The sequence below is a fragment of the Thermobia domestica genome, chromosome 12 (genome assembly GCF_964235325.1).
Source record: "Thermobia domestica chromosome 12, izTheDome1.hap1.1, whole genome shotgun sequence".
NCBI lineage: Eukaryota > Metazoa > Arthropoda > Insecta > Zygentoma > Lepismatidae > Thermobia > Thermobia domestica.
Window position 1 is genome coordinate 205,700,449 of NC_137465.1, and position 16,293 is coordinate 205,716,741.

The 16,293-nt window shown below is 38.9% G+C and overlaps 2 protein-coding genes across 4 annotated transcripts in view; one reads left to right on the forward strand and one right to left on the reverse strand.

Annotated features, from left to right (window-relative positions):
- LOC145666975 (cilia- and flagella-associated protein 206) overlaps positions 1-16,293 on the reverse strand; it is a 224,542-nt gene that overhangs the window by 72,549 nt on the left and 135,700 nt on the right. The window lies entirely within an intron of this gene.
- The window catches only part of LOC145666974 (zinc metalloproteinase-disintegrin-like 4a), a 131,041-nt gene continuing 126,460 nt past the window's right edge, over positions 11,713-16,293 (forward strand). For both annotated transcript variants that reach the window (XM_081734620.1, XM_081734621.1), the window contains exon 1: positions 11,713-11,856. In XM_081734620.1, the coding sequence (XP_081590746.1) occupies positions 11,781-11,856 (76 nt within the window). In that variant the 5' untranslated portion in view covers positions 11,713-11,780. The remainder of the gene's footprint in view (positions 11,857-16,293) is intronic.

Below are 16,293 nucleotides of genomic sequence, written 5' to 3' on the forward strand. Positions count from 1 at the left end.
TGTAAATATTAGACGGAAATGCACTGATAGTCCAGAAATAACAACTCCTCTTAAGAACAAGTTCACTGGAAAAACAAGCAAGCTTCATAGGTGTAGGAATCGATAGAACTGTGGAAAAGCTAGGGGCCGCGGTGGCTCAGTGGTAGAGCGTTCATCTCAGGTGCTTGGGGTCTCGGGTTCGATCCCAGCCCCCGCCAAGTGAACTTTGTGGTGGACAAACACCGTGTGCGTGGGTTTTCTCGGGGTTTTCCTGTTTCCTCCCACTTTCTTCATTCCACCATTTTCACTCATCTCTCATCATCACCGTCTCCTTTAGCCTAACCGGCATAACCGTGGGACGTAAAACTAAATATTTCATTTTTTATGGAAAAGCTATTTCCGTTCGGTATCAAATAGAACGGTGGCCAGCACCTTCATATCTATGGTCTTGGGGGTAGGATTGCTGTAAAGAAATCATTCCTTCAAGCAGGAAACATTACAAAAGATATTTTCCTGGCAAAAGTAAATAAATAAATAAAATAAAGGCTGAAACGATGAACGTTGGAAGAAAACACTCTGGATCGACAAATTGTATTTCGACTTTTCATCTTCCAATCCTAGAAGTTAGTGCGTGGTCGTTTCAAAGAATGCTTTCATTTCGATGGCATGGAGAAGGTAGCGTCACGGTTTCGGGATGCTTTACAGACCACCTGTAAGTTTATAATTTAGTCGAATTAAAGGAATAGGTCTAATGGATAAAAACGTGTTTCCTGACGTTTAAGTGAATTCCAACAGGAATGCGGATTTAAAAAAAAATGAAATATTTAAGTTTTACGTCCTACGGTTATGCCGGTTAGGCTAAAGGAGACGGAGGAAATACTTGTACTATTTCTTGTAATGGATTTTTTTTTTTTTTTTTTTTTTTACAAAAACAAGTCATGTGACAGATGAAAAGATTTGACAGAAATTACAAGACTAATGTTTTTCGAAACCTACAACTTCTATGTTGATCTGTCTCTAAAAGAAAAAAAAATAATCCGCAGATTATTAATCATTCAGCAGTTAAAAATGCATTATGATTTCCTGATTACTACACAAGAAAAACAGTCTTATCAGGACAAAATAGGTTTGCTGGACTTACTTTCATTTAGCTTACATAGTTTTCTTTCTTTTATGTCTGTCCACTTTCTGCTCTTTATACCAGGTTTATGAATGAATGCTTAGTTTATTATCGTCTAATTATCTTATAGCCTAAGGCTATGGCTAGACAAGAATGCGTTTCTGATGCGTTATCTCCCACAGCGAACGTGACCTAGGTGGCTATCGGTAATTTTACTTTGGCGAGAGTTATAAATCATACTATGAGCCAGTCAGGGATTCCAGGTCTTTTTTCTATGTAACCTTATGTGTAACATAGATTTTTCTGTGATTTGCTCATTTTTCGGAATTTCCTTGTATTTTTGTGAATTTTCTTTTGTTATACATGCACATACTTTATAATAGCAGAGTTCCAATACTCTGCACAAAGCATCTTCCAAGCAACTGTTTCTTACTTAAAAAAAATCCTCTTACCTGGCAACACGTTTTCTCCCCCTTCCTTTAGACATCTTTTACTGATTCCGAAACAGCAGGCGCTCTATTGTTCCGAAACGCACCAATTACGCTAGAGAGCCGACGTATTGTTCGCGGTTTTATTGCTTTCGCGTTTGCAATTCTAAGCGTACTTATGAGCCATAATAACGAGTTGAGAACGCATCGATTAGCCGTAGACTAAAGGAGACGAATGGTTAAGGAAAGAGGATGATTATGAGATAATTAGTGGAATAAGAATGTGGGATGAAACGAGAGTACTGCCAGAAAACCCACATATACTATTTTGCCCACCACAGATTTAACACCAGAGAATCTTCGTAACAAAGGGGAGCACTCTACCAATGAGTTACCGTGACCCTTAAGAGGGCTCTTGACGCCGAAATTAAATTGCCCGCAAATTTTAAACTTTTTCATAAATATCTCAGAAACGTATAAAGCAGAGAAAATTGCAAGTTGTTGTTCTTTTAACAAATATGATTTTACAAATGATAGCGTAGTTACAACTTCTCTGAATGTTTTCCGTTGTTTGAAAGTTAGGAAATCAACTTTTTAACGCGAAAAAATAATTCGTTCCTAGCTTTTTACATAACCAAAACATTCCGAGGATTGTAACTACGCTATCATTTGGAAAATCATATTGTTAAAAGAACAAAAACTTGAAATTTTTCTCCTCTTTATAAGTTTATGAAATATTTAGGGAAACGTTTAAAATTTGCGGCAATTTAATTTCGGCGTCGAGAACCCTCTTAACACTCGCTCTAAAGCCTTATTTTAATTTATTCGACTTGGTTGCACGGTTAATGAACTTTCTGTAGTTGTTACTAAATTGAATCCACTAGGCCAAATCCAACTATTGGATTCTGTTCAATACTTCGATGAAAATTGTATGTTGCTAGTCGGCTTGCTCTCTCCCGGGTCGATTCGAAATAAACCAGTAATTTCAAAGCTATCCAAGAGGAGACGGATTTCAACAATATACAGCGTAGACTACAGTAAGGTTTACCATTATAAACTTTAACCCTTAACAGGAAACATGTGTCTGTCAGACACGTATGGTTTTTCTTTGTATTACATTGGCAACACTGATTCACTCAATGTATCGGTTTTCTCAGTACCTTCCTATTATTTAGTTGTACATGTGTTGCAGTAGTTCATTGTTGGCGTTAATGTCTGAGTGAATATTTATAGATGATTTTAGAAAACCTACGGTGTCTGAGAGGCACGCATTTCCGTTATCGTCTATATTTTTGCGTGTTTATTGGACACACATTTCCTGAAGAGACAGTTTTTCTTTCAAAAGGTTTTGTGGTTGACTTTTATTTACCATGAAGGGGAAGCTATAGAACTCTTTAAACATACTATTTTGTTTGTATGAGATTTTATGTATTTGCAAAATATAGACCTAGTACTTCGAGAAACAAATGTAAGAAAGAAACTGTAAATACAGCAGATCGTTATTCTACGGCAAAAATTCCAAAAAATGCTGAAAGTGGGGGAGGAATTTGTTACTGTCTTCAGTAGATTCTGGTTAAGACCCCTCATTTTTTCCTGAAAGTCAAGAATTACCTACTGACAGTGAGGGCGATACTAATTCTGATACAGTGCAAGGTGTGAGGTAGTGCTCTCAAACGGGTCGGGTTGACCCGACCCGACCCGTGACCCGACCCGACCCGAGTCGGGTCGGGTCAGATCGGGTCGGGTTACGGGTCGGGTCGGGTCAGGTCAACTCGGGTCGGGTTATCGGGTCGGGTCAGTCGGGTCAGCTCGGGTCGGGTTGCCGGGTCAGGCTACTCGGGTCGGGTTATCGGGTCGGGTCAGTCGGGTCAGCTCGGGTCGGGTTGTCGGGTCGGGTTATTCGGGTCGGGTTGTCGGGTCGGGTCAATCGGGTCAGCTCGGGTCGGGTTGTCGGGTCGGGTTATTCGGGTCGGGTTGTCGGGTCGGGTCAATCGGGTCAGCTCGGGTCGGGTTGTCGGGTCGGGTTATTCGGGTCGGGTTGTCGGGTCGGGTCAGTCGGGTCGGGTTATCGGGTCGGGTTGTCGGGTCGGGTTATCGGGTCGGGTTGTCGGGTCGGGTTATCGGGTCGGGTTGTCGGGTCGGGTTAGTCGGGTCAGTTCACTTTGGTCAACTGAGTTTAGGTTGAGTTTAAACTCGGCTGGAGTCGAAAGCTGCTGTTTTTCACTAGCTGCCTAATTAAAAATAGCAATTTTCAATTGATTTTATAGAAACCATAAATATTTTGAACACTTGCAGCTAGTGTTTTTATGATAAATGCTTATTTTTCTACTTGTGTGTACTTTAATTTTTAAATGTGGAAGATTGGTTTTACCAATCGACTGTAATATTAATATCTACGCCAATATGGAGTCTGGATTTAGAAGAAAACTAGAAGTTGTTTAAGCAACGCCAAAAGAGATATTGGATATGGACGACCAAGCCCAAGCAGGGCCGCGGTGGCTCAGTGGTAGAGAATTCATCTCTGGTGCATGGTGTCCAGTAGCGTAGCTAGAGTTTTTTCAGGGGGGGGAAATGAAGGGCCCAAGAGGATTTTGAGGGGGACATCTCCAATATATATATATATATATATATATATATATATATATATATATATATATATATATATATATATATATATATATGTGTGTGTGTGTGTGTGTGTGTGTATTCAAGGTGAATGTTTCCATCTTTATTGTTCATGATTTTACTCTTTGGAAAACAGTGAAAATATAAGAATTTAGTACCTCAAACAACTAGGATTCATTAATGCAATTGATTTCTAATATAAGTAAATAGTTATTTAATCATGGCGTTTAAAATATGTGTAGCTGGTTGACTTAAGTGGAAGCAAATACACTTTTACAGGTAAAGAAAATAACTTATAGGTTCATGCCTCTACTTGAAGAGGATCTTTCTATTCGTGTGGGCAGCAGCAAACATATCCACAACTTGTTAAAGATCTAACGATTTATCAATTTTCTTCTCAAAATAAAGTAACACTAAGTTTTTCAACCTATCATGAGTCATTGAATTGCGTATACAAGTCTTTAATCTTTTCAAAGAAGAGAATGACCTTTCACATGTAGCACTAGAAACTGATATAATCACAGAGATGATACCTAGCTTGTAGGTTTCTAGGAATGCGTTTTTGTAGACACAAAGAAGATCAACGAAATTCGTTAAGGAATCAGCTTTCGTTTTCTTCTCGTCTTCATACAACTTAATTGTTAGAGCAACCCACATTATGCTTTATTTCTTGTTTAATTATGCTTTTTTTTAAATTATGCTTTATTGTTAATTTCAATGATTATTTTACATTAATCGTGTATAATGTATATTTATTATACATCAAATATTCTAAATATCTTGATCTATTTATTGATATTTTTTGCAACTAGTTTCTCTCATATTTAATGAACTTTCTACTTAATTCATTGTAAAGAGATGTGCTTTGCTCGAATAAATTTTTTCTATCATTTGTGTGCGCCTTACAGGTACATATATACAGAAAGGGAAAGTAAAAGATGCCACCAAAAAGTACAGAAAGTGCTTAAGTTCAAAAAGTAAACATAACAATACAGTGACGACGCCAGAGGGGAGAAGGGGGGAGAGCGCCCCCCTAGTAGCTACTTCTGCCCCCCTGACTGCCACCTAGACTGCCCCTCCAGACTCGTACAATCTTTAAACATTCTTCACGTAGTATTTTATATCAGTATCATAACCAATCTCATTGACAAATTGTAGTCTACTTTCCATGAATTTACTATGTGGCAGATTAATCCTCAAGCTTTCTTCTTTGAGCGTCTGGGTATACACGCATATTTCTGTTTTCTAATTTAGCCCCTTTTGAGGTAAATTTTAGTTATACTTCTTTCTTATGATTTTTAATAATTGTGCCTAGCGAACAATAGTAGATTTGGTCGACTTGTTTTCTTCTCATTGGATCAACTTCGATTGGAAACAAAAGAAAGGTAAAACCAGTTACGTAACTTGTTTGTATTTATCCAGGTTTGAAGTTTTCAGTTTCATATTTTGTTTTATTTAAAACTTATTTTTTCTGAAACATTATTCTCGGCTTCCAATATTCAGAGGATGTGCTTATAACAGCTTAGTTTGCAACTACCAGGGCTTAATTTTTTGAAGGAGATAAAAAGAGTTGTGTTTTCCCTTCCTGCAAATGATAATAATAAAATTATGGAAGAAATTGATTCCCAATAAAATGTATTGTCAGAGTGCTGATCTTTAGTTAGTAATTGGTTTATACTAGTGCTCCTTTACTTATTTTGTTTCAAAGTACTGACGTGACGTCTACCATATTGACTAGGAACTGCTGAAAAATTCGTAGCCCAACCCAGAAGGAGTGCACGTGGATTGGTGAAGTTTTACTTCTTCTTCTTTTCCCCCGAGAGTCAATATACTACCTTGTACAGTGTTCCAGCTTTTGCAGAAAAGTTAAAAAAATCTAGATTTCCTCGCACCACTGTTCGTAGCACTACCCCTATCAGATCTAAAATGGCGCCTTTCAAGTGTTACTTAAGTTTGGGAAATAAGTACACGTAATAGTTAGACGGAGCTAAATCTGCGGAATAAGAATGATGATCTAGACATTGAAATCCTAGATTATGCAATGTCAGTTATGTTCGCAGGGGCTTGATGGACAGGTGTATTCTCCTGAAGGAACAGAATTCCTTTCTTTTCATTTTCCGCAGCGTTGAACTTTGAATTTTTCTTTCAGTTTTGTAAGTAATGTAGAGATTCTGGATTAAATATCTGACCATTGAGGAGGTAGTCTACCACTCCATACTTATACCAGAAGAATGTTCCAAACAGTTTCTCAACCTACTTCTGTGTCTTGAACTTCTTGGGGCGATGGAGAAATGAGTGCTACTACTCCATTGACTGTTGTTCCGATTCAGGATCATAGTGGTACAATCATATTTCATCTATGGTTACTATTCGTCAGCGAAATTGATCAGCATTACGGTCAAATTGGAAGAAGACTTCTCTTAATGCCGTTACCCTTTTATTCTCCTGACATATATTTTGCTTAAATTATTTTTGTCATACAAAAACTGGGGTGGCCTAGGTCCTCCGGCCCCGGGCTATATCCACCACTGGGTGAAATGCTGCAATTTTCAAGAATAATGTCACAAATTGCACCCATGATTCCAGGAAGAGTCATTGCTTTTAATCATCCTGGATGTAAAGAATAATTTGTTGAGAAATTGCTACGTTTATACTAAGCCACTTACTTCTTCACCACCATATATAACGGAGGAGAGTCCCGTGGTGTTTCACTGATTTCCTCATTAATTTACTTCGGTGACTTTCCTTGCTGGAACAAAAATGTTATAACAGTAAGGATCTGGATGTTCGTGAAATTATCTGTTTGGGCACACATAATCACTTCAGAGGCCTGAGAAACAATAAGAATTTCATTATTAATATGAAAATTTATATTTGTACATACAGAGATATGTTTTTCTAAACTACGGTTTCATTTTTCTACCTAGTACCTACACTCCTTCTGGATTGGACTACGACATTTTCAGCAGCTCCTCGTAAATTCTCTCTCTGGCTATATATATATATATATATATATATATATATATATATATATATATATATATATATATATATATATATATATATATATATATATATAGAGAGAGAGAGAGAGAGAGAGAGAGAGAGAGAGAGAGACGTAGCATATAGACGAATGTGTTACTTGTAGCTTACGCGAAAGTAATTCAATTTATGTTTAGGCTTCAAAAGTTTCATTGAAAAATATTTCATGTGCAGACGTTACTTATTTGTTAGTTACAAATTTTATTTGAAATAAGTTTAATTTATAATCATATAGATCTAACATAAAAACAGCAACGAAATACACAATGTAATGTAAAATAAGTCAAAAGTAATAAATATGTCATTTTTGGTATGGCAAATAGCCCCCCCCCGAAAATGTATCTGCCCCTCCTTTGCCCCCCTAAGAACTTAAAGCTGGCGTCGTCACTGTAACAATATAGTATGGAGTTCTTGCATACTATTCATTGTTGGCAGAAAAAATTCTTCTTTTACTTTTTTCTTTTCTCCACATCAAAGGATTTCACCGATAAGTTTACAGAAATGAAAATAAGCTTTTCATTGTTGCATTGTTATGTTCTCAATGATTTTGCATTGTAAATATTGGCTTTAAAAAATATTAACACAGTATGTTAAACTTTCAGTTAAAGAGAATTTTCCAAGAATTGTGCTATATATTTTAAATTATGCTTTATGCTTTATTTTCTAAAATTATGCTTTTAAAACTAGTTTCCCAATGTGAGTGCATTTTGGCGTTCACCCAGTGTCGTGACCATAGTGCTCTCAAACGGGTCGGGTTGACCCGACCCGACCCGTGACCCGACCCGACCCGACTCGGATCGGGTCAGTTCGGGTCGGGTCAACTCGGGTCGGGTTGTCGGGTCGGGTCAGTCGGGTCGGGTTGTCGGGTCAGGCTACTCGGGTCGGGTTGTCGGGTCGGGTCAGATCGGGTCGGGTTGTCGGGTCGGGTCAATCGGGTCAGCTCGGGTCGGGTTGTCGGGTCGGGTTATTCGGGTCGGGTTGTCGGGTCGGGTCAATCGGGTCAGCTCGGGTCGGGTTGTCGGGTCGGGTTGTCGGGTCGGGTTGTCGGGTCGGGTCAACCGGGTCAGCTCGGGTCGGGTTATCGGGTCAGGTCAATCAGATCGGATCACGGTTCGGGTCAGTCGGGTCGGGTCGGGTCATCGGGTCGGGTCAGTCAATTCGGGTCACGGGTCGGGTCGGGTTGGTCTTCAACCCGACCCGACCCGACCCGTTGAGAGCACTAGTGTGAGGTCAAGTATAACAGAAGTGTCAAGGTGAGCAGCCCTACTCAAGTTTTATGTGATAATGAAAGCCTTAGATACAGAGGTAAAAACAGGTTTGTTTGGAATTAAAATGAACCACTAAGAAACCGAAGGGTTCATCAAAACGTAGTAAGAGGGATGCCTGGTATAGCCACCCATGTAAGAAATTTGGGGGGAAAATCCTAGCAAAGTTGATATATGGTCTACCTTATTTGATGATATAATTGAAAAGATTTCAACATGAAGTTGGAAGAAGGACGAAACAAATTTGAAGTAGAAAAAAGTCAAACTACAGATCTACTGACCTATCTGAAAATAAAGCCCTTATTGCTCTCCTAATGTTCTGTTCTATTTGTAAATCAGGATATGAAGACATGCATTCACCATTTTCAAAACACTTTCGGACGACCTCTATTTAGAGCTACCATGTCCGTCAAACGTTTCCACGCTCTTTTGGACAAATAGCACATTTGAACAGGGTAGCTGCATGTGGACAAATAGCATATTTGCATGGTAGTAATGTGTAGAATTATACTAACTTAAAATTTGTCACTTTTTAAATTTATGTACTATTTTTCTTTAGATATTGAAATATTTTCTGAATTTATATGCCAATAGAACCGAATTAATGGATGTAATTCTTGTTTATCATATTTTCCTCGCAGTACAAAATATAAAGTTTAACTAATTTACATTACACATATGATTTTTTTAAAAAGATATTGCTTTATACATGTCCGTGTCCCACAGACACACATTTCCTGTAAGCGAAAAAAAATTACGTTTCCTGTTAAGGGTTAATACAAGGTTTAATCACAAATCTTGCAATATTCTGATACAACATACCTGTATTTATTAGAGTACAATAAAAGCAGGTTAATTCAAAGTGTAGTCCGTCGTGTTGGCCTGTCTGCAATCGTGTTCCTGCCTGTTCCTCGATTCCACGTCGACACTATGTATTGTCTTTAGGGACAAAGAAATTAGTCCCTACCGTTTCCGCCTCATGTTGGTTGGGGGAACTTCGTCAGGAAAAGCGTCATAAATTGAAAGAGGTAGTAATCCGAAGGGGTAAGATCAGGACTATACGCTAGATGTGGCATCGGTTTGATGCCATCAAGTTCCTGAATTTTTTGTTGCGTTTTTCGAGCCGAGTGTGATTTTGCGTTATCCCGTCTTAGCCTGTTTTCCGCAGATATCTTCTCTTTCTTCTTCCAGAACAATAAGTCCGGGTGACTTTAGAAATAGGTCTATAGCAATATTTCGTGTTTTTAAAGAAAAGTAATCATAATAAGGTTATTTAATACAAGCAATATCGTAAATCAGATTGTTCACTTGCCGAACAGAATCAGCCGTGTGTTTAAACGACTAGTGGTCTTCTTGTGTTTTGAGGTTGCTCCTGTTGATAAGGTCATACGCCTCTAGCTTCTTTTGTCTTTCATTTCTGTACTGTTTGTGTTCAGTTCAGTGTTGCCATATTAAGGGTTAAATCCCATGGCTTTTTTTTTTTAAATCGTGGAGCGGGATTAGCTATATGATAGGCATTACAGAGTAAGAGTGACTCCCAATGAGAGCGCATGTGGTTTGAATCTCATTTTAAGCTGAAGACTCACGTCTCATCTATGTCTTGAAAGCATCATCAACCTACCAGTTTAATGGTCAGGGTAATGGTCATTAAACCTGCCAATATAATTTCCAATACAAATAAACCTATCCTAAACATAATGCAACCATGGATGCAACCAAACTTGCATAACGGGTTGCATACATCCTAATCCATACATTTATGATTCGGGATGGCACGTAGGCGACTGACACATTTCAAAGTTGATACTGCGCAGGCGCGATAGCTTGAAGTGGATTACAGGTGGGAGATTGGAAGAGAATAGGATGCTATTTTATAGGAATACAATAATAGTTACGATGGACATTGTTGGAGAGTTGAACAATGTGTTTTCTGTGTTCGTACTTATTACGAAATGAAGCCAGTCATTCAAGTTCAGCGATTGTTCAGACATTTCATTGTTACCTGACATTACACTAAAGATCCATTATAACCGTTGCACTGTTCTTATGAAATGGCATCTTATCCACTTTCCATCCCCTAGCGGCAACCCAATCCAAGCAATCGCGCATGCGCAATATTCAAATTTGAAAACTGTCAGTCGACTCTGAACCACCCTGTATAAAAATGAGAAGATACAAGAACATAACATCAACTGGAACGAAGCCACATTTAAAATGTTATATTCTGTACAACTTCTATTTACGTGTGCAACACTTCATGTGTATTATTCCCGGCGGGAGGTCATGTGGTTCGGATTCCACGTTAATCAGTAGATCTCGTCTCATTTAACCTCGCTGCTGAAAGGGACTCCCAAAATCAACTCAACTCTACTTCCTGTGTATTCAAATAGAATTATTTTACAAAGTTCACGCTCACTTTACCAAACAAAGGTAGGCTACATACGCAATACTTAGCTTCCCGATCAAGGAATACGGGGCTCAAACCCTGACTGAGATTTAAGAAGATTTTCCTCAGTTTCACCAGGCGAACACTGGGATAGAACTGAGCATAGTCTCTGGCTGACTTCACGTTTTCTTGTTTTCTTGTTCATTTCTAAATTGGGCGTGGTGACTCAGTGGTAGAGCGCTCACCTCTGGTGCATGGGATCCTTGGTACGATCCCACCTCGGGGCAAAGTGAACTTTGTGGTGGACAAACACCGGTGCGTGGGCTTCCTCGGGGTTCTCCCGTTTCCTCCTACTCCACCATTTCATTCATTTCTCATTATTATCGTCTCCTTGAGCCTAGCCGGTGTAAATGTGGGACGTAAAACTCAAAGATTTCATTTCATTTTTTCATTTCTAAATTTCAGAAAAAAATGACCTGGAAATCTATTTGTAAAATACCGGTATCCTTTAATAAATACATAAATAGATTATTCGATTAATTATTTTAATTTCATGAATAAATTCTTATTAACACACAAGAAGTGTTGCAGTCTGTAAGAACGGGCCGCCACCAGATATGCCAATAACTATGCATTATGAAGAATTATGTGGAAGCTTCAACAAAAATAGGTCCTGATTATAATGAAACAATGCAGGACGTATTTACATACATACAAGTCTCACTAGACACTGCTTAGCGAAGGAAAAGATACGGCTACAGGAAGAAACTATCTAGGATGATGTCTATTTGTGATAAACTACACTTACACAAGTGATACTAGTGGTCTGAGGGAAGAATGACGAATGGTGGTGGGCGGAGCTAAGACGTGGATGGGAATTGACTCACGCGTAGCGTTGTTTGAATCAAACTGAAAATACGTTCAGTTTGTGAAGCATGGAACATACTTTTGTGCGTAATGCATTCTGTGTGTCATTAATAATTTTTTCTATCAACATTGAAATTGCAATAGGTAAGTTCCTATACATATTTTAATTTTGCTGTAGCAAATTCCCTTATCTGAATGGGGTTTTATGTACAGGGTGTTTCAAAACAACACTGATAACGTTTGGGAGGTGGTTCCTGACACCAAGATAAGACAAAAAGTATAGACCAACTTGCGTGCACAAATGCTTCCTCTCGTAGTTATAGGCTGCCGAAAACATGAAATATGAACCTTAAAGGTCCATAGCTTCAAAACATGGAATCTACCGTAGTCGGGTCAAGACTTCACTTCGGGACTACTATGTGCTCTATCCAAATATCGAATTTTTAGAATCCTGCGGTACTTCCGCAACAATTTTTATAGAGGTAGTTGGTAAGTACTTCAGATAATATGCGCGTAGCTAAATTCGCTCTATAAAAATTGTTGCGTGAGTACCTTAGGATCCTGAAACATGTATTTTTGGATAGCGCACATATTAGTTCGTAAGTGAAGTCTTGACCCGACTACGGTAGGTCCCATAGTTTTGAAGCTATAAAGCTTTAAAGTTAATCTTTCATGTTTTCGGCAGCCTATAAGCCCGAAAGGAAGCATTTGTACACTCAGGTTGGTCTATACTTTTTGTGTTATCTTGGCGTCAGGAATCATCTCCCAAATCTTGACAGCGTTGTTTTGAAACACCATGTATATTGGTAAAGAATTAAGAGCTGAGTTTACTTTATTTAAATATATATATTGTTTTATTTATATATATTGTTTTGTTGTATTATATATATGTTTAAAGATATATATATATAAATGAAGTAAACTCACTCATCTAGTCGTTCTTTCAGAAAAAAATGTTCCGGGGGCACACGTAGTATTCCGGGGGGGCACTTCTGGTACTATTTTATTTATTATTATATTATAGACGTATTCTTTTGGTCTGCTCCGGGGAGCACTCTAAGAGCTCCGGGGGACTAACTAACTAACTCTATGGCCTATGGAACCCGGAGGTTCAATGCCGCGTTCACAAAAGCTCTCCACTGACTTCTGTTCTTAGCTAATTGGATCCAGTTTCTACTTTATATTCCTAACTCTGCGAGATCTATCTTAATATTGTCCTCCCATCTGCGCCTAGGTCTTCCCCATGGTCGTTTTCCGATTGGTCTTCCAGTCAAGGCTTTGAAAGCGTTTCTATTTTCTTCCATTCTAGCTACATGATCTGCCTACCTAAGCCTCTTAGACTTGACGACCCTAACAATGTTGGGTAAACCATATAAATTATGTAGTTCTTTGTTATGAAGTTTCCGCCATTCCCTATTCCCGTTCCTCTTAGGTCCGAATATTCGTCTAAGGATCTTGTTCTCAAATACTTTCAGTCTATGCTCTTCCCTCAGAGTAAGCGACCATGTTTCGCAACCATACAGAACAACAGGCATGATTATCGTTTTGTATATTTTAAGCTTCAGATTCCTCGATAGAATTCGCGACGACAAGAGATTTTGAACCGAGTAGTAACACGAATTCCCTGCTTATTGTCGACATTTAATTTATTCGTGAATATGATTTTCCTCTGTTAATACTGATCCTAGATATTTGAAACTATCCACTTTATCAAATGTATTATTTAATATTTTAACGCATCCATAATTTGCCGGGAGGCCTTCTCCTCGATCCGCAACCTGAGGACGCGCCATGCCGTGGTGACAGGAACCCACGTTAGCTCCGGGGGACAGTGCCCCCCCTCCAAAAAAAAACATGTCTGGAAGAAACACGTTAATTCTTTAGCAATTTCAACACAACTATGGAGATGATTGGGAAGCCTGGAAGAAAATATGCACCATATTACATCAAATGAAATGCAATATTTGTTTTATGTTCCTCATTGTGCCCTTTATAACTAAGAGTAAAGGATGAATTAATGAGAGTGAATGATTTTGAATGGAAATAGAGGAATGAGGATGTGGGAGGAAAATGAAGAATCCGAAAAAACAGACAAGACGTTGTCCATTATACGCTCATTTCGTCGGGATCAATCCAGGGATCTCTCGAACCAGAAGTGAGAGCTATGCCACTGAGTTACCGTGTCCTCCCCTCGTTTCATAATACATCAAAGTACAATACTTTCTTTTACGAAAGTGTTCATGGAAAATTTTCTTAAAGTACTATGTAAATGAGCAAACTTCAATATTAAGTTGAATTTAATCATTTCACCTCATCTATCTTTCGGCGATTTCACCTCTAAGCATACACTCACCCGCCGGACCATTATGACCACCCATTATTTTTTGACCGAAGTAGTTGGGCTGATGTAAGAGTCAGGGGACGCAGCAGAACCGCTCACTAGACGGCGATCTTCCTCTATCATACAATGTGGTTCCTATGCGTAGAATGAGAAAGGCTGGTGATATATCCGAGTTTGATAGTGGCTGGATTGTAATCACGAGACGGAAACATCTCGGAAACAGTGTGATTGTCGGGTGCTCCCGAGCTGCCATGGTTAGTGTCTTCCAAATATGGGGAAAAGACGGCGAAACCAGCACCAAACCGCAAAACATGATACGGCCGCACCTCATTAAAAATGTCGCACGTCATTGACAGTCGAGGTTTGTACAACAGGATAGGACGCAAACGGTGGCACAATTAACAGCAAATTTTAACAGTAGACAGAGCACGAGTGTGTCTGAGCACCCAGCTCATCGTACAGTCTTAGATACAGGCCTCCGCAGCCGACGTTTCGCACAATATAATCGATTATAACTGAAATGAGCACATGCCTATCGTCATTGATTCGCCGAGCAATGGTGCAATATTGCATTGTCCGATGAATCACGATACTGCCTTTATCACATTGATCGTCGGGTCACAATCCATTATCTTCCAGGGGAGCAGCTGCTTAGATTGCACAATAGGACGACGACGGGCCCGTACTAGCTTCATTATGATTTAGAGAACCTTCACATGGTCATCCATGGACCCAGTAGTGCATGTGAAGGTCACCATGATGGCTCCTAGCTATCATTAGATCATTGCTGATCATATACGCCTATTCATTTCGGCCATGTTTTCAGCTGACAATGGAATCTTTCAGCAAGACAACGCTACTTGTCACAACACAACGTTGTTCTGTATGGTTCGAGGAGCATCATGGTTAATTTTAATTGTTGCAATAGCCACCAAACTCAACCGATGACAACCCAATTAAACACCTTTGGTATGTCGCTGAATGACAGACCCGAGCTCATCGCTCCTCTCCCCATAATTTACAGGAATTAGGTGACTTAAGTGTGCAAATGTGATGCTCCATGCTTTCAACCACTTATCAATGCCTCACTGCTTCCACACCAAATCGGATTGCTCCTGTCCTGCGAGGCGATCAGATATTAGATGTATCATAATGGTTTGGCTAGTAAGTGTTTCGGATATCAGTAAAGAAAATATTCACCAGGTTGCTTAAAAATCAACTAAAGTAATCGTGGAAAATAGTCATCACTTGATTGACTGTGTGATCTACCATTTTTATTTTAGGGGGAGATGAGAAGTAATGAAGCTTGTACAGTTGCAAGAGAAGGATGGGGGATTATTCATTACTCAGATCAGTCAGTATCAGAGAAGAAATTACTGCCTAAAAAGTTTTAGCACTGTATTTTAAGGATTTTGAACATACTTGATCCGAGTAACACTCTCGAACTCCCTTTTATTGTCGGGGGAGGAGAGCATGGGCGGCGATTAGGGGGGGCAAGAGGGGGCAGTTGCCCCCCACTTTTTTGAAGTGACGCCCTCATTTATATAGTTTTATTTGGAAATGTAAACAGGGTATTCACACAATTGGAGGAAAAAACTCTGACCTTTCCCTGACTTTCCATGACGAAAGTTCCAGATTTCCCTGACCCCTGAATAACTTAAAATATAGAGAAAAGAAAGAAACCTTAGACTCCCCATAGTTGGCCTTGTTCTCTTCCGCTTCTGTTTTCTTTTTCAATTTTCTTTCCAAAGGAATGTAAATTTACAAACATGTGCATTAGGCCGATATTGATTAGGCCTAGATATTACAGAAATTGTAAAGTTACAAACGAAAGTGTGCAGTATACGGAGTACTTAAGATATGGAAAAAATACACATTATAATACCAAATATAATATTATAATATTGCCTATAGTAATAAACAGTTCATACATGATTTTACTGATTATTAAAAGAAAAACACAGATATATACACATTATGTAACACACACTTTTGCTGGTGCAGTTGTTAAATGCAACCCATTTAGAAATTTGTTTTCATCCTTTCTCGCATAGTTTTCTTTTCATTGATATAAATATCCTTCTTGTTGTCTCCGCAGTTTAATTAGTTTAATTTTCTTTTCTTCTTCCTCCAACACCTTTAGTTGTTGCTGAATCTTTCGTTTCTCCCTCCTCTTCTCGTCTCCAGTATTCATTTCTCTTTTCTTTTCCCAATACACCTGATATTGTCTCATTGAACTA